The sequence below is a fragment of the Oryctolagus cuniculus genome, chromosome 18, assembly GCF_051225735.1.
Source record: "Oryctolagus cuniculus isolate XC-2025 breed Fujian yellow rabbit chromosome 18, ASM5122573v1, whole genome shotgun sequence".
Classification (NCBI taxonomy): Eukaryota; Metazoa; Chordata; class Mammalia; order Lagomorpha; family Leporidae; genus Oryctolagus; species Oryctolagus cuniculus.
In genome coordinates, this window is record NC_142884.1 from 14,317,471 (window position 1) to 14,335,066 (window position 17,596).

At 59.0% G+C, this 17,596-nt stretch overlaps 2 protein-coding genes and 1 long non-coding RNA gene across 3 annotated transcripts in view; 2 read left to right on the forward strand and 1 right to left on the reverse strand.

Annotated features, from left to right (window-relative positions):
- Positions 1 to 4,882, forward strand: part of LOC149120786 (uncharacterized) — a 124,461-nt gene extending 119,579 nt beyond the window's left edge. Inside the window, exons 2-3 of the long non-coding RNA XR_016224522.1 lie at positions 2,630 to 2,832; positions 4,718 to 4,882. This is a non-coding gene — a long non-coding RNA (uncharacterized LOC149120786). The remainder of the gene's footprint in view (positions 1 to 2,629; positions 2,833 to 4,717) is intronic.
- Positions 4,883 to 4,890: 8 nt separating this feature from the next.
- ERICH4 (glutamate rich 4) lies at positions 4,891 to 9,047 on the reverse strand. Its single transcript, XM_002722292.6, has 2 exons — positions 7,855 to 9,047; positions 4,891 to 7,113 (listed from the first exon to the last, which is right to left on the reverse strand). The coding sequence occupies exons 1-2, from the start codon at positions 8,026 to 8,028 to the stop codon at positions 6,877 to 6,879; spliced, it is 411 nt and encodes a 136-aa protein (XP_002722338.2). The 5' UTR covers positions 8,029 to 9,047; the 3' UTR covers positions 4,891 to 6,876.
- A 4,321-nt stretch (positions 9,048 to 13,368) lies between these two features.
- DMAC2 (distal membrane arm assembly component 2) lies at positions 13,369 to 17,216 on the forward strand. Its single transcript, XM_070062163.2, has 6 exons — positions 13,369 to 13,392; positions 14,241 to 14,410; positions 14,796 to 14,876; positions 16,002 to 16,138; positions 16,238 to 16,400; positions 16,761 to 17,216. The coding sequence occupies exons 1-6, from the start codon at positions 13,390 to 13,392 to the stop codon at positions 16,936 to 16,938; spliced, it is 732 nt and encodes a 243-aa protein (XP_069918264.1). The 5' UTR covers positions 13,369 to 13,389; the 3' UTR covers positions 16,939 to 17,216.
- The last annotated feature ends 380 nt before the right edge of the window (positions 17,217 to 17,596 follow it).

Sequence of the window (17,596 nt, forward strand, 5' to 3'; positions counted from 1 at the left end):
AAAGAAGTCTAACGTTATGTCAAGCACCAAGTTCAGTTAGCCTTGTCAATCCCCCCACCCTACCCCCCACCTTTAAAAAAAAAAAAAAGATTATTTGAAAGGCAGAATTAGGCAAGGATTGGGGGTGGGGCAGCAGAGATCTCCGTCCTCTGGCTCACACCCCAAGTGTCTGCAGTGGCCGGGGCTGGGCCAGGCCGACGCCAGGAGCCTAGAACTCCTGCATCCGGGTCTCCCGGGTGGGTGCTGGGGCCCAAACACTCAGTCCATCCTCCCCTACCTTCCCAGGCGCGCTAGCAGGGAACTGGATGGGAAGAGGGACAGACAGGACTTGAAGCTGCTCATATGGGACGCTGCGCCACAGGCAGAGGCTTAACTTACTGCACATAGCGCCAGCCCCCACCCCTACATTATTAAGGCGCTCTCCCGAGGAACCCTCTGAAGCGTTGAGGACCGCACACATTGCTGCGTCCCAGCTGAGCAGTCAGGAGCTCTGCCAGCAGATGGCGCCGTTGGCTGCCAGGGCACAGTGAGAGGCTGGGGGCACCGGGCTAGTGGACCCCAGGATGCAGGGTGAGCCCAGGGTGGAGACAAAGTCTAGGGAGGTATGAAAGGGGATGCCTCATGCATGAGGTGGTGGTGGAGGGAAACAGATCTTGTCACAGCAGGGCCCTTCTTCCCAAAATCTTCGTGTCTGGAGAGAGGCGGTGGGAAACTTGACTTCTGTGCTCTTGGCAGGGATACCAGGGTTTAGGTTAGGCCTGAAAAATCATCTGCCTACTGGCGCCGCGGCTCACTAGGCGAATCCTCCGCCTTGCGGCGCCGGCACACCAGGTTCTAGTCCCGGTCGGGGCGCCGGATTCTGTCCCGGTTGCCCCTCTTCCAGGCCAGCTCTCTGCTGTGGCCAGGGAGTGCAGTGGAGGATGGCCCAAGTGCTTGGGCCCTGCACCCCATGGGAGACCAGGAGAAGCACCTGGCTCCTGCCATCGGATCAGCGCGGTGCGCTGGCCGCAGCAGCCATTGGAGGGTGAACCAACGGCAAAAGGAAGACCTTTCTCTCTGTCTCTCTCACTGTCCACTCTGCCTGTCAAAAAAAAAAAAAATCATCTGCCTCCCTCATGCATATATGATTTTTCTCCTGAGCGTTGTGAAATTAAGTTTCAAACATTAATCTTATTCACCCCTAAATATAAAAAACAAAACAAGAGTGGTTTCTTCTATAACTGCGGTACAACTAACAAATCACTATGCATGTACTACAGGGGAGGTGGAACTTCACCTGTTACCTCTTCGGCTGTCTAGCTGGGTCTGAGAAGTAAATTGGCATAAAATAGATTAAGAGGAGAAAAGCATATGAATTTAATGTAAGGTTTACTTGACACAGGAGCCCTCAAAGAAAGGCAGACCCTGGGCTGGCACGCTGCAGCGGGTTAAGCTGCCACCTGCAGCGCCGACATCCCATGTGGGCACCCAGCTGGGCTGCTCCACTTCTGATCCAGCTGCCTGCTAAAGCATCTGGGAAAGAACAGGGCTGGGGTGGGGCTCGAGCCAGGAGCCCAGGAGCCAGGGACTCGATTCAGGGGACCCACGTGGGTAGCAGGAACCCAACCAATTGAGTCACTCTCAAGTCTGCCTGAGGACAGCGTTGCGAACCTGTGTCTCACACACAAGTGTGGACAGGCACATCCGCACAGCTCCAAGCACCCGCCGTAAGTGAGTTGCGCAAAAAGGGAAGGCTCCTGTTCCCAAAGACAGGAAGCGTTCTCTTCAAGTTCACAAACTACACTGTGGACTGAGTGCTTTGTCCAAATAAACTCGCTTCCCTGAGCGTGGGAGAATTTAAGGAATATTGACTGATTTTCCTGCAAGGACTTTCCCATCTAGTTTAGTAACACCACACGAAGGCAGGAAAACGGCTTAACTGATACTCACGGACACAGACCACAAAGCCAGCTCCCCGCCGCTGCTGTAAAATCCAGCTGAGTGCCTCCTAGGCAGGCGCCGGCTTTCCTCCATCCCCACCTGCGTGTTCTCCCCTGGGCTGCAGTCAACAGGAGGCCCGAAGCCCTCCCACCAGTGGTGGGGAGACCCTTAACCCATTTCCTGTGCCTAATACGTCCACCTGTGGACGCTCTGGATGAAACATGGCGACGGCAGGCAGACCTCCGGGTGTCCAAGAACCCGTGCAAGTGGATCAGATATTCAGCCTGTGTCCAGTCAGCTTTCTCACCCTAAGGTGGCCAAAACCTGAGGACTAAAATGTGGTTAAAAACCTTCTGTGGGGCAGGCATGTGTTGCAATGGTGGGGACACTACCCTATCAGACAGGAGTGCTTGGGTTTGAGTCCTGGCCTCACTTGCAACTCAGCTTCCTGTTATGGAGGCCTCAGGAGGCAGCAGGTTGCAACCTCTGTCCTGAGTCCCTGCTGCCCACGTAGGAGACCTGGAGGAAGCTCCTGGCTCCTGGCTTCGGCCTGGTCCAGCCCTGGATGTTGGGACCCTTTGGAGAGTGAACTAGTGGATGAAGGATCTTCTCTCTCTGTAACTCTGCCTTTCAAATAAAATAAATACTAAAAAAAAAAAAAAAAAAAAAAAAGACTGCCTCAGTGTTTCCTGTCCCACATCTTTTCCAGAGCCCCACACTCTGCCATGAAAAGGCGAAGCCTGTCCGTCCCCTGGCGTCAGCGAGTGGCCCTGCCGCCCTCTGGCTCTCCGCCGAGCTGCCTGCCTTTGGAGCCCAGCTGCTCAGCTGCGTGAGCCCAGGGGCCCCTGTGGAGACGCAACACGAAGAGCAACCAAGGCCCCTGGGCAGCAACCAGCGTCTGCGGCCAGACAGGTGAGCGGAGGCGCCTTCGGGTGATTGACGCCTCCTGCGTCCCAGAGCAGAGGCGAGCTGTCGCTGCAGCCCTGTGAGACGTTGTGTGTTGTCCGTGCTTTGCCGCGTCCGGGGGTCATGTGCCGCTGATCAGCAGTGCCAGTGCAGTGGTACTGGGCCCCGGGTCCACCGCGAGTGGCAAGGGGCTACCCCAGACCGTCTCACAGCCCCTGAACAAACAGCAGAGGTGTTCTACCTCTTATTTCCTTTCATTTTATTTAAAGATTTATTGTATTTATTTCAAAGGTAGAGTTATAGAGAGAAGGAGAAACTGCTTCCATCTGCTGACTCACTCCCCAGATGGCTGCAGCAGCCAGGCGTGGGCCAAGCTGAAGCCAGGAACTTCTTCTGGGTCTCCCACGTGAGTGGCGGGAGTCCAAGGACCTGGGCCATCTGTTGCTGCTTTCCCAGGGAAAAGCAGGGAACTGGTTCTGAAGTGGAGCAGCCAGGACTTGAACTGACACCCATATGGGATGCTGGTGCTGCAGGTGGCGGCTTTACCCGCTGCACCGCAGTGCCAGCTCTTTCTTATTCCCTTTCTATTCTCTTTCTTTACTTGGCTCATGTTTCCTTATTCTGTTGATTCCTGTTGCCTTCTCTGGGTCCCCTCAGCCCTTGTAGGTCCCCCGTCTTGACCACGACCCCTCTTCCTGTGCCTCCTCCACCCTGGCTCTGACCATCTCAGCTGTCCCCTGTGTGGCTATGGGACTCTGCCCTCATGGGAGCAGAGCTCTGGGATGTCAGGTCTGCCACTGATTTGGCTGTCGCTGGGTGGAGCGCAGTAGATGTGCTGAGGTCGGCACTGGTGAGGCTGCCACCCTCACCCAGGCTCCCTCTCTCCCACTGATGTCGCCCCTGCAGCCCAAGCCGCGGCTCAGTGCTATTCTACCCAGATGCCAGGGGCCACAGCCCTGCTGCCTGAACACTGAGCCGCCCCGAGCTCTCCCTCCTGGGCTGTTTCTCCTTCTCCCCGTGATACGTGGGCCTTGGTATTTGTGAAGCATGACCCAGACCTTGTAGCCACGAGCCCGACCTCCCCCTCCCCAGTGACCCCACTGCCTGATGTAGCTGTCATGGGGCCTCAGGGCCCCCCAGCCTCTGGCTGAGTGCAGAGGACAGAGAGGAGGCCCTGCCCGTCAGCACGCTCCATGGGGTGTCCCCCTCTGGGTGGCTGGGTCCCCTCTTCTCCCCAGCCCCACACAGCAGAGCTCCAGGCAGCTGCACACTTGTCTCATGTTGACAAACGAGAGCCAGGTCAGGGTTAGTGGTCCAGGGTCAAGGGCCTGCATCTGGGGTGGCCTTCCTCTGGCAGTGGCCCAGGGCAACGGGGGTGAGACAGGGGTAGCCTATGTGTCTTTGTGTCTGCGTGCTGCACTCTCTGACCCTGACGATTGGGTCGTGGAGGCTGTGCCCTGACTTGCACCTTCCAAAGCCCCACCTCTGAACACCCCCTCAGTACCTCACAGCAGGGAGGAGGCTACGGCAGGAGTTTTTTGGGGAAGCCGTGTTCAAACCATAGCGAAGCCCAAACCCCAGACTGCTCCCAACCCCCCACCCCCGGCTGCATCCCCAGCCCGGTCCTGGGGGCTCCTCTGGACACCTGGAAGCAAATTCCCAGGGAAAGGGATGTAGCGCCTCTTCTGTCACTCTCACTTCTCTGCAAACATCTGCACTCGCAGCGAGAGAGCGGTTAGCGACAACACAGATGTGTGGACGTCGTGGTCCTATGACCAACGCCTCTCCTGAAGACATGCCTGTCCTCACGCTTGGGCCCCACGCCTGCCGCACCTGCTCTCTGGGCTGCTTCTCTGCAGGTAGACCTGTAGACACCACCTGTCTCCTGTAGGTGGCGCCGTGACTCGCTGCCGCACGTCCTGGAGCCTATCTGTAAACCTGTGTCTGCTCCCGGTCTCATTCTATTTTCAAACATCTGATGTGAACGTTTGAAGTGGAAATACGATAGGAGTTTTACCTGTAATGTAAGTGTTCCAGCAACCACATTTTACTTTATAAACAGAGCTATCCTGGGCCCTCACTGCCTCCCAGGGTGTGCCCCAGCGGAAAGTTGGAGGCAGGAGCCAGAAGTGGGCATTGAGCCGAAGCTCTTCGATACGGACTCAAGTGTCTCAGCTGCATCCCAGCCACTAGGCCAGCCGCCTGCCCCTGGAAGCCATATTTTAGAATGCAAACCAGCAGGACAGCAAGTCCAAGAAGAGCTGCTCCGATCACTCATCGGAAGGGGAATGCACGTCCAAAGCACAGTGACTCTGTTAGGGAATATTGAAAAGGCAAAAATCAGGCGAGCGTGTGGTGCAGTGGGTAAGGTGCCACTGGGGTTGCCAGTGCACCATATCGGACTTCCTGGCGTGAGTCCCGGCTCCTCCACTTCAAATCCAGCTCCCTGCCAGTATGCATCCTGGGAGGAGGTAGATGATGACTCACGCACTTGGGTCCCTGCCACACAAATGGGGGACCTGGATTGAGTTCTGGGCTCCTGGCTGTGGGGGGCATTTGGGAGTGAAGCAGCAAATGGAAGATGTCTATCTCTCTCTCTGTCTCTCTCTCTGTCTCTCTGCTTTTAAAATAAAAATGAGGGACTGGTGCAGTGGTGTAGCAGGTAAAGCCACTGCCTGCAGTACCAGCATCCCATACAGTCCTGGCTGCTCCACTTCCGATCCAGCTCCCTGCTAATGGGTCTGAGAAAGCAGTAGAAGATGGCCCAAGCGCTTGGGCCCCTGCACCCACGTGGGAGACCCAGAAGAGGCTCCTGGCTCCTGGCTTTGGCCTGGTCCAGCCCAGCCATTCCAGCCATCTGGGGACTGAATCAGTGGATGGAAGATCTCTCTCTCTCTCTCTCACTCTCACTCTCACTCTCTAACTCCACCTTTCAAATAAATATTTTTTTTTTAAATGAAAATGAATTTTAAAAATTTAAAACTCAGTGAAAATATTAAATTAAAAACCCCAGAAAATATGTGTTGGCGAGCATGTAGAGAGATTGGAATCCTCGTGCAGTGCCGTTGGGAATGTGAAAAGGAGCAGCCGCTGTGGCAAAGGCCGTGGCCATGGCCGTCCTTAAAACAGTAAACCTAGAGACACCACGTGACCCAGCAGGTCCACTTCTGGGGATGCAACCCAGAGAATGGGAAGCGGGGACTTAGAGAGATTTGCCCACCCACGTTCGTAACAGCATCGCTCACAATAGCCCAGAAAGACGGAGGTGACCCATGTGGCCGTCACGGGTGAGACAGACCCACCACATGTGACACACACGTGCAGTGGGCCGGGACTCAGCCCTCAGAAGGGAGGAGATTCTGACACAGGGCACGGCACTGCAGCATGGATGGACTTTGACCTCATGCTAGTGACGCAGGCGGGACAGAATGACAAACACATGACTGCACTTCTGTGAGGCGCCTAGCATGGTCAGTTGCGTAGAGACAGGAAGTCGAGTGGGCATGGGGAGGTCCTGTTTGATGGGAGCGGAGCTCCAGGTTTGCAAGAGGGAGAGTCCCGGAGGCGGGCGGTGGTGACAGCTGTGCGACAGTGTGGATGTGATGAACGCCACGGTGAAAAACAGGTGACGTTAATGTCAGGTTTTATCCCAGTGCCCTGAGAACTTCACCATTTACCACGCACCTCCCGAGATGCCTTACAGCCCTTCCTCACCCTGGCCCTGGAGACGCGGCGGATTTTACACACAGCACCCCTCAGTTCACGCTCCCCCGTCTCACGCGCTGTTGGTGGCTGCCACACGGGACAGCGTCCACCTCAAACCTCATGTGAGGTGTCTCCATCGTGTCTGCAGAGACCCACGTCTCCCAGCAGCATAGCACACACCTGCACCCCTCCCTCACACCGCACACATACGCTCCTGTTGTCTGCCGACGCCCCAGGGCCCCGGACACCGTCAGCAAGGCACGCCAATTCCACTCCCGGTGGGACCTGCACGTCTGCCCTCTTCCCTGCATGAATTTGCACCTCATTCGTGTGTCCGTCTGAGCCTCAGATTGTCATCTCAAAGTCCGGCAGGCGTGGCTCTGGACAGGAGGCCCCCCAGTGTCCTTCCTCCTTCCCCTGGGCTGCATCCTCCTCCTCCTCCTCGCTGCTCTCCTTCTCTTCCTCGCTGCTCTCCTCCTCCTCTTCCAAGATGGCCGTCAGTTCCTCCCGTAGCGCCTCCATCTCCAGCCCCAGGCTGCACAGCTGGCCCAGCAGTTGGACATCCACCCGACGCATGTTCTCCTGCCAGTAGGGAGGGGCGTTACAGGCTTGCCACCAGGGGGCGGGGGGCCCCCTGGACCTGGGTGAGAGCCCATAGCACCTGGACAGGCCCCTCACTGCGTCCCTGTGCCCTGCTGCCGTCCTGCTGCGCACGGTGTCTCCTGATAGCTACCTCGGTCTCCATTCCTCCACCCCTGCCCTGTCTCTGTCTTTATGCCTCTCTCATTATCTCTGTCTCCATTCCTGCTGCCCGGCCCTTGGCTGTCTCCATTTCTTTCTCATGCACATTCATTCGGGGTCTGTCTCTGCTCTTACTCCTTTATTCTTTTAAGATTTATTTATTTATTTATTTGAAAGAGTTATGGAGAGAGAGAGAGGTCTTCCATTCACTGGTTCCCTCCCCAAGTGGCCACAATGGCCAGGGCTGAGCCAGGCCGAAGCCAGGAGCCAGCCAGGTGTTCCATCCAGGTCTCCCACATGGGTGCAGGGGCCCAAGCAGTTGGGCCATCTTCCACTGCTTTCCCAGGCCAGTAGTAGGGAGCTGGATTGGAAATGGTACCACTGGGACAGGAACCAGCACCCATATGGGATGCCAGCCTGGCAGGTGGTGGCCTTACCCACTGCAGCACAGCGCCAGCCCCTGTCCTCATTCTTAGTGTCTGGGGTCACCTCTCTCCCTCCTGTCTCACTCTGCATGTTTCTCTATGCCTGCTCTGTCCCTTCTCATGCACTCATTCTCTCCCCCTCCAACCCCTCACTCACCAGCTCCTCCCAGATCCACAACAGACTCTCCCTGGCACCTCCAGGATCTGCTGCAGGGGACATAAGGGTCTGGCCCGGGCTGTCCACCCGGGGCACCCCTCTCAGGGCCCAGGAGGGTGGGCCCAGCTCTTGGGGGAGCAGCCCAGACTGCCCCAGCTGCCTCCACAGCTCCATAGTCTGAGCCCTGGCCGCCAGAAGCAGGAAGTAGCAAGGTCCAGGGTGGCCCAGTCCCTGGGGAGCTGTGGGGTGGGGGGTAAAGGGCGGCGTGGAGGGCACGGAGGCCTGGCGGAGGCCTCCCAAAGTCCACTCGGTGAGAGTCAGCCGGCTGGGAGGGAGCTTTCCTTCTGGAGTTTAACCTCAGCTCTGCTCACTGGGCCCAGCCTAGCGCCTCGTAGCGGCCATTGTCTGCGGATGCCTACCCTGTCTGTCCTGCTATCTCCTGGGCCCCTCTCCCTCTGCTGCTGGCCCTCACCTGATCTCCCACAGCGCCATCCCTGCCCTCTTCAGCCCAGGCCATCCCAGGGTTTCACAGCAGTGGCCCCTAAGGGCCAGGGATGGATTCTGGGGGTGACGAGAATGGAAGCAGGCTGCTGGACCCCACGAGTGGCTCTGCCCGCCCTGGACTTGCTGGCCCTGTGGTCACGGTCAGGGTGGCCCGCTGCGTGCTATGGGAGGAGCACTGCAGGCCTCCCTGCCTGGAGCCCCCCTCAGGCCCACGCTGCTAAATTCCAGGCACATGGCCATGGCTCCCAAGTCCCTGCCCGGTCCTGACTCCTCTGCTGCAGACCCACCCCCCAGCAGCTGCACAGCTCAGGAGGGTCAGAGCCGAGCTCAGCTGGGACCCACACCCATGACCGTGGGGGCTCATCCTCCTGCACACCCAGAGGTCAGAGGTCCCGTGTGGGCTCCCAGGGCACGGTTCTGTTATCAGCTTCTAGAAGCTGCCTGCCTTAGCGTTGCTCCAACCTTCGGCCCCACCCTCACGTCTCCTACAGACTCTGGCCCTCCCGCCTTCCTCTGATAGCACTTGTGGTTACGGTGGGGCTGCCCCGTTATCCATGATCTCCATCTCAAAAGTCTTGGGGACATCACGCAGTGTCCCCTTTGCCATATCGTAACCCCCTATTATCCTCGGGAGATATATCCCAGCAACCCCAGGGGATGCCAGAATTCACAGGATCCCCACGTGCCAAACCCCACAGGTGCTGCCTTTTTTTTCTTTCTTTTTTGTTTTTTTTTTTTTTAAATGTATATCTAAGACAAAGTTAGACCTACAAACTCGGCACAGGGGTGGGCATTTGGTGAAGTGGTGAAATCCACTCAGGATTCCCGCACCTCATGTCAGAGGCCCTGGGTTCCCGCTCTCGTGTGGGAGGCCTGGATTGAGTTCTGGATGGCTTCAGCTTGGCTGTTGTGAGCATTGGATGGAAGATCTCATTCTCTGACATTCTCTCTCCCTTTCAAATAAATAAATAATTTCATAATTTTTTAAAAAGATTTATTTATTTGAAAGAGTTACAGAGAGAGAGAGAGGAGAGGCAGAGAGATAGAGAGTTCTTCCATCCGATGGTTCACTCCCCAATTGGCCGCAACGGCCGGAGCTGCGCCGATCCAAAGTCAGGAGCCAGGAGCCCCCTCCGCGTCTCCCATGTGGGTGCAGGGGCCCAAGCGCTTGGTCATCTACTGCTTTCCCAGGCCATAGCAGAGAGCTGGATCGGAAGTGGAGCAGCCAGGTCTCGAACCGGCGCCCATATGGGATGCCAGCGCTTCAGGCCAGGGCGTTAACCCACTGTGCCACAGCACCGGCCCCAAATAATTTAATAAATTTATTTAAATGAAAATTTGAAAAAATTAGGCACAGTGAGAAACAATAACTAGCAAAGCAGAACAATTTCAGCAGTGTCCGCGAGGAAAGGCATGTGGACGTGGTCTTTCTCATCTGACACGTGCTTGGCCTTGTGTCCAGCATCTCCCAACTGCCAGCAACACTGCTGTTTTCCTCTGGGGCCAGGACGAAGTGAAATAAGGGTGCCCTGGATACCACACCGGTGCATCTGACCGCTGGGATGCCTCCCAAGGGGCCACCGCGCGGACCGCATGGTACACTGGGCACAGGGTGGGTTTCACGCTGCTCAGAGTGATGTGAACTGCGTACTTACGGGATTTTCCATGTCACGCTTCTGCCCAGACAGTGAGACGTGTCTGGGGGAGGGGGAGAACGAGCTGTAAAAGTCACAGTCAGGTTCTGGGGTTGCGGGGATGCTTGTGTGTGAGGGGTGACAGTCACAGGTTCTGGGGTCGCGGGGATGCTTGTGTGTAGGGGGGTGACAGTCACAGGTTCTGGGGTCGCGGGGATGCTTGTGTGTAGGGGGTGACAGTCACAGGTTCTGGGGTCACGGGGATGCTTGTGGGGGGTGACAGTCACAGGTTCTGGGGTCGTGGGGATGCTTGTGTGTAGGGGGGTGACAGTCACAGGTTCTGGGGTCGTGGGGATGCTTGTGTGTAGGGGGGTGACAGTCAGGTTCTGGGGTCGCGGGGATGCTTGTGTGTGTGAGGGGTGACAGTCACAGGTTCTGGGGTCACGGGGATGCTTGTGGGGGGTGACAGTCACAGGTTCTGGGGTCGTGGGGATGCTTGTGTGTAGGGGGGTGACAGGCTCAGGTTCTGGGGTCGCGGGGATGCTTGTGTGTGTGAGGGGTGACAGTCACAGGTTCTGGGGTCGCGGGGATGCTTGTCTGTGTGAGGGGTGACAGTCACAGGTTCTGGGGTCGCGGGGATGCTTGTGTGTAGGGGGGTGACAGTTCAGGTTCTGGGGTCACGGGGATGCTTGTGGGGGGTGACAGTTCAGGTTCTGGGGTCACGGGGATGCTTGTGTTGTGGGGGTGAGTATCTTTCAGCCGGCCACAGCCACCCTCCCAAACCTGCTGCTCTCCCAGTCCCCCACCTCCAGAAGTGATCCTTCCATCCTTCTGCTTATCGAGCTGTTGGCGCAACGTTGCAAGGAGATCCAGAATCTGAGTGCTGCCCACCACCCCCGCTGCCCTGCCCCTGCGCCTCTTGCTTGACTATCGCAGGAACCTCTGTGCTGGTTCCAGCGTCCACCCTGCCGCCAAGGTCTGTTCCCACCTGGCAGGAAAGATGTTTGCAAAATGCAGAGAGAAACTTGACACTCCCCTCTTCCCAGTCAGCCCTCAGCACCTCGCCTACTTCTCTCCACAAGCCGGTTCCCACCCCAGGGCCTTTGCATCTGCGTTACCTCTGTCTGGAACACCCCTCCCCTAGATCCTTGAATGGCTGCTTCCTTCCTGTCATTCATCTCTGAAATGTCACCTCCTCAGAGAGATTGGGCCTGCACCCAGTCACTCCCTTGATATTGCCTGTTTTTGTCACTTTAAAAAATGATTTATTTAAGAGTGACAGCAGGAGAGGTAGAGATGAGAGGAGAGACAGATCTTCAGTCCACTGGTCAGTCCCCAAAGGTCTGCAACAGCCAGGTCTGGGCCAGTCTGAAGCCAGGACCCAGGGATTCAGGAGTCCAGGCACTTGGGCCTTCCTCTGCCTCCCAGGCACGTTAGCAGGAAGCCGGGTCAGAAGCCGAGTAGCAGGCCTCCACGCCCACTCTGATGTGGGAGGGGGCCCAGGTGGCAGCTTCACCCGTCTCAGACACGGCCTGCACGTGTCTTGCTAACATGCTGCTGCTCCATTCTCAGCTGACTCCCGAGGGCTGGGCCTGTGCTGCTCACCCTGAGGCCCCAGCACCCAGAACAGTGCCCCCGCCCCCGCCGCCCCCCGTGCTAGGCGCTGAGGGGACGTGTGGGATGAGTATTCCCGTCCACAGGACTTCTCCCTGAGGTCCAGCCGGGAACTCCAGACACCGGCCCCCGCCGCGGGCCACCCCACCCTTCCCGTGCCTGACTCTGGTTTTACAAAGTAACTTGGGGCCAGCGCTGTGGCGTAGCAGGTAAGGCTGCCGCCTGCGGTGCCGGCATCCTGTATGGGAACCGGTTCGAGTCCTGGCTGCTCCACTTCCGATCCAGCTCTCTGCTGTGGCCTGGGAAAGCAGTAGAAGATGGCCAAGTCCGTGGGCCCCTGCACCCACGTGGGAGACCCGGAAGAGGCTCCTGGCTCCTGGTCAGCACAGCTGCAGCCATTGCGGCCATCTGGGGAGTGAACCATCGGGTGGAAGACCTCTCGGTGCCTCTCCTTCTGCCTCTAACTCTGCCGTTCAAATAAATAAATCTTAGAGGGAAAAGTGACTGGAGCTGGAGTCAGCGCCGTGGTGCGGCAGGTTAAGCCGCTGCCTTTGGAGCTGGCATCCCACGTGGGCTGCTCCACTTCCCATCCAGCTCCCTGCTCGTGCGCTTGGGAAAGCAGGGAGGGTGGTTCAAGTGCTTGGCTCCCTGCCACCCACCTGGGAGACCCGGATGAAATCCCTGGCTCCTGGTTCCCCTCTGGCCCAGCCCAGGCCTCTGTGGCCATTTAGAGAGTGAACCAGCAGATGGAAGATCGCTGGCTCTCTTTCTGTAACTCTGCCTTTCAAATAAAATAAGTAAATCTTTAAATAAGCAAAGCGGCCTGCATTGTGCCTTAGCGGGCAAAGCGGCCGCCGGCGATGCCGGTGTCCCATACGATCACCAGTTCTGTTCCCAGCTGCTCCACTTCCGAGCCAGCTCCCTACTAATGGCCTCGAAAGCAGCAGAGCACGGCCCAAGCGCTCGGGCCCCTGCACCCATGTGGGAGACCCGGATGAAGCTCCTGGTTCCTGGCTCCAGCCTGGCCCAGAGCTGGCCATTGTGGTCATCTGGGGAGTGAACCAACGGATGGAAGCTCCGACTCTCCCTATCTCTCTCTGCAATTCCGACTTTCAAATCAATCAACCAGTCTTTTTAAAAACCAAGTATGGAATGAAAGCTGGCAGCACTCAGGCGACTGCAGTCAGAGAGGACGGCCCTCTAACGGGGGGGGGGGGGGGGACAGCCCACCTGTCCTAGAGAGACTGCAGAGTTCCGCTTAAAGCCCACGGAGAGGGCGGTCGGATTAATCCAGTCCCAGAGTGTAAAAAGTGCATGCGCCTTTAAAAGGCGGGCTGGAGGGCGGAACCTCGCGCCCGAACCCAGTGGGTGGGATGAGAAAAGACACTCCTTCCGGTTACGTAACTGTCAAGATGGTGGCGCCCAGGGCGGTAGGTGACCGGAGCTCCCAGGACCCCCGAGATTGAAACCGTCCTGCAGCCCGTGCCTTCACGGGTTCCGTCGGCGCGGGGGCCGGGGGCCGGGGGCCGGGGGCGAGCAGGAGGGTCTCCGGCTGAGCGCCTCTCTGGGCTTGCGGCTGTTACGGGCGGGAGGAATCCGTGCCGGTCACCGGTGGCAGAGGGGTTTCACGGAGCTAGAGGGGGCGGGGACTTGGCCGAGAGAAACCAATGGGGAAGGAGGGAGTGTGGGCGAGGAGGGGCGCCCAGCCAATCAGAAGTAGCGATACGACTGCGCGCAAACTGCTAATGGGGAGGGCGAGAGTTTGCAAGTATTGGCTGGGGATATGGTGAGGGAAGTTCTTGGGTTATTTATTTTGAGGGAATCCAAAGATATTCAGGAGGGGCGGTAGGGACGGGCAAGAACCAAGAGGCGAATTTGGGAAGGCGCTGAGGGAAATTAAAAATCAAGGCGAGAATTTTAGATAGGATAATTGGATAAAAAGGCGATTCACGTAGGGAAATTGCGAGCTTAAGGATTTTTGAGCGAAAAAGATTTGGACAAAAATTACCGTTAGAATTTGGGGAAAGGAGAATTTGTTTCAAGCAAGGAGAAATTGGGGCAGACGAAGCGGAGACTGTGCAAAGGAATTGGAAGCGCGGGGGCTTCTCCCTTGTGGAAGCTTTTTGCTCTTCCCGGGCTTAGGGACTGGGGGGGGGGGTGCCCATCCACTGGTTCCCTCGCCAGCTGACCACAGCTGCTGGGGCTGGGCTCCGGGTCTCCCGTGTGGGTGCAGGGGCCCAAAGGCCTGGGCCATCACCTGCTGAGTTCCCAGGAGAGCTTGCTCAGTGGAGCAGCCGGGACCGGCCCGGAGCCCATATGGGATGCGGGCTACACCGCGGGGCCGGCCCCATACATGTTCCTCTAAATAAGTAGACGGGTAAGTCTAGGCGGTTAGGTCAGATGACGGAGGTTGTGAGAGGGAAAGAAGGGTTTGGGGGAAGCTGGGAAAACCAGGGCATGTTGGCTAAGTCAGGCAGAGAAGGGGAGACTTCGGGAGGACTGGACTTGGAGGTTCGGAAAGGCGAGTCCTCAGAGCCGGGGAGAGGGCGCAGGTCTGAGGGGGGAGCCGGGCGAGCCGGGCGAGCCGGGCTCAGCCTCCCCTCCCCTCCCCTCCCCTCCTCCCGCCCGCCCCAGCCCCTGCGCCTGGCGGCCCTGGTGCGGGCCCTGAGTGGGGCGGGGGCCCCAGGGGGCGCGAAGGCGTGGCGGCCGCTGCTGCAGCTGCTCACGGAGCACTTCTACGACGTGGAGGCGCTGAGGGAGCGCTGGCTGCAGAAGCGCCTGCGGAAGGTGCACCAGGAGAACCGGTGAGGCCCCGGCCCGGCCGCCCGCCCCGCAGCCCCGGCTCCACCTCTAGCCGGACGGGGCTGACTGCCCCCACCGCGCTCCCCAGCCTGCCCCCTCCCAGAGAGCGGCCCGGCCCCCCCTCGGCCCGCGCTCCCTTCTCGGCGCCCACGTCTCCTCTGGGAAGCATGAGCCCCTCCCAGCCCAGGCCGCCCTCGGTGACTTCCCCGAGGAGGACTTGACCCTCTGCAGTGTGCGTTCCTTCCCGGTTTGCTGTCTCCCCGGCCAGGGTCACTGCCGTGCCCCGTGCTGAGCACTGGCGCCCTGGACTCTGCGGCTCTCAGCAGGGTGGGGACTGGGGGCATGGTGCTGGCCGGGCCTCACCCTCGGCCACCATCGTCCCCACAGCTGCTTCACGTCCCTGGAGGAGCGCTACGGCCCGGACATCGCAGGTGCCGCCTTCGTCCTGAAGCAGGGAGGCGCAGTCAAGTATGACTGGGGAGGGGGCCGGGGGGGGGGTGCACGATTTGTTTGAAAGGCACTGTGTCCAGAGAATCTTCCATCCAGTGGTCTCCTCCCCGAAGTGGCTACCACAGCCAGGGCTGGGCCAAGCCAAAGCCCGGAGCCAGGAACACCATGTGGGCTCCAGGGGCCCACTCGTTTGGGTCATCCCCCGCTGCCTGCCCAAGCACGTTAGTAGGGAGCTTGATTGGAAGTGGAGCAGCTGGGACGCGAACCAGCAGAGCGGCAGCTTGACCACTGTGCCACACGCCAGTCCCATTTCAACGGAAGCTTTCATCTGCGGGTGGCATTTAGCCCAGTGGCTAAGACACCAGTTAGTGTGCCCACATCCTGGCCTCGTTCCCAGCTCTGTTCTCATTCCAGCTTCCTGCTAATGCAGACCCTTGGAAGGCAGTGGTGATGGCGCAAACAATGGGGTCCCTACCCACACAGGCGACCTGGCTCCCAGCTGTGGCCTGTTGAGGGCATTTAGGGCGTGAACCAGCAGACAGGACGGCTCTGCCTCTCAGATACTAATCTTTCACCTGTGGCCCCGCCTGCACTGCTGGCATCCCATGTAGGCGCTGGTTTGAGTCCCCGCTGCTCCACTCCTGATCCAGCTCCCTGCTGATGGCCTGGGAGAGCAGTGGATGGTGGTCCAAGTGCTTGGGCCCCTGCACCCATGTGGGAGACCAGAAGAAACTCCAGACTTCCGACTTCAGCCTGGCCTACCCCAGGACATTGTGGCTGTCTGGGAGGGAACCAGTGGATAGAAGAGCGCGCTCTCTAACTCTGCCGTTCAAATACATCTAAAAACAAAACAAAACCACCTTTGATCTGGTTTGAGTAGTTCCACACAGGACGTGTCTGAAAACGGCCCCTAACTGCCCGTCTGCGGGGGCTCCTGCATTGCAGCTCTCTGCTCTCGGCGCTTCTCAGCCCGTCTGCAGACTGACCATCCATCTTCCCCCTTGGATGAGTTTGTCACGGGCTCCAAGACCTAAGGCCCTTGGCGCAGGCCTGGCAGAAAGCGTGGCAGACCTGGGACAGCTGTTCTGTTACATGGGGCTGGGGGGAAGGTCAGGGGTCACGCACACTCCCTCTCCCCTCCAGGTTCCAGGACCAGGAGTGGATCCGGCCAAACAAGCATGGCCGTTTCTCCCTCGAGTTCCTGAAGTTCCAGAACGTTCCTGTGGAGGCTGTGGATGCCAGTGGCTGTGCCATCAACTACCACGGCCTGCGCAGCCTCCGTGCGAGAGGGGCCATGGGGAACGGAGGGGGAGGGCTGCTTCCCTTGGGTGGGGGCCGGGGGTGGGCCCTTGGTACCATCTGTCCCCTCTCCCCTGCAGTGCCCTTGAAGGAGCTCCGGTCGCTGTGGCTGCGGCACTGCCCCCACGTGGACGACTGGTGTCTCAGCCGCCTGCACCCGCTGGCTGGGTCCTTGCAGGAGCTGTCGCTGGCTGGCTGCCCTCATATCTCGGAGCGGGGCCTCGCGTGCCTCCACCACCTCCAGTGAGACCTGTTCAGGCTGGGCCCGTGCAGGCTTCTCCTGCCCAATCCAGATGAGGGGAGAGGGGGACGGGGTCCCCTGCCCCCAGCCATCGCACACCGTGTGTGTGGGTGTGTGTGTGGGCGGGCACAGGGTCACAGCGAGTCTCCAGGGCAACTGGATGATGCCTGGGTCTTCTGTCTGCGTGAAGACCCCACGACACGTGCACTGCTGTGTGGGCAGTTAACACGGAATTTTTCAAGTACTGGGAGATTTAGACTTCTTTTAGGAAGCCAGGGGGTTGGAACTGGGGTCAGAGCCCTCCCCCACACATACCCCAAACTGCTGTCCTCACGTGGGCCTCCTGCCCTTCTCGCCCCCAGGAGCCTCTGCTGGCTGGACATCTCGGACCTGCCTGCCGTGTCCAACCCGGGCCTCACGCGGATCTTGGTGGAGGAGATGCTGCCCAGCTGCCAGGTTCTGGGGGCTGACTGGACGCAGGGCCTGAGGCTGGGGCCCGAGCAGCAGCCGCGGGACACGGCCAGCCCCAGCCCTGCCTAGCCTGCAGCCCCGGCCACGCAGCGCACCGGAGCAGGCTGTGTGGGGGTCTGGTCGGCCTCCCTCAGCCTGGCGGATCAGCAGGAGACAGGCGTGAGGTTGGGATGTTTGTTCCTGGCTGCCCTCCTTCCCCTGCCAGCTCCTGCAAGGACCCCGATGGACACAGCAGGTGCTGCCGACACTGAACCTGGGGGGTCGTGCAGTCCTGGGTCCCAGGGCATTGGCAGTTACTGAGTCATTCACTTTCAGCTCCCAATTCACCAATTTTGTCTGCTCTGTGACTGTGTCTGGGCCTTTGAAATCTGTGTTGCTGCCTGGCATGATGGGTCTTGTCAGTAGAGGGCGCTGGAGGACACGGCGAGTAGTTGGCGTCGCGGTCCTGCCAGGTGTGCCCTGTGCACCTGCGGCTGCCGGGTCCCACAGTGCAGTGGCTTCCCGGGCACCCCGCCCCCGGCTGTGGGAGCTCCAGGCAGTGCCTCCCCGTGACCGCCCCACACCCTGGTGGATTTCAGGCAATTCTGAGGCACTGGGCAGCAAGTCCCTCCCGTCGGTATTCTGTACATTAAACTCTGGTCAGGCTACCCGTGGTCTCTGATCACATGGATAGACTGCGCCTGGAGTGCCTCAGGAGACTAGGGGTGTGGCTGCACCCCGGGCTGGA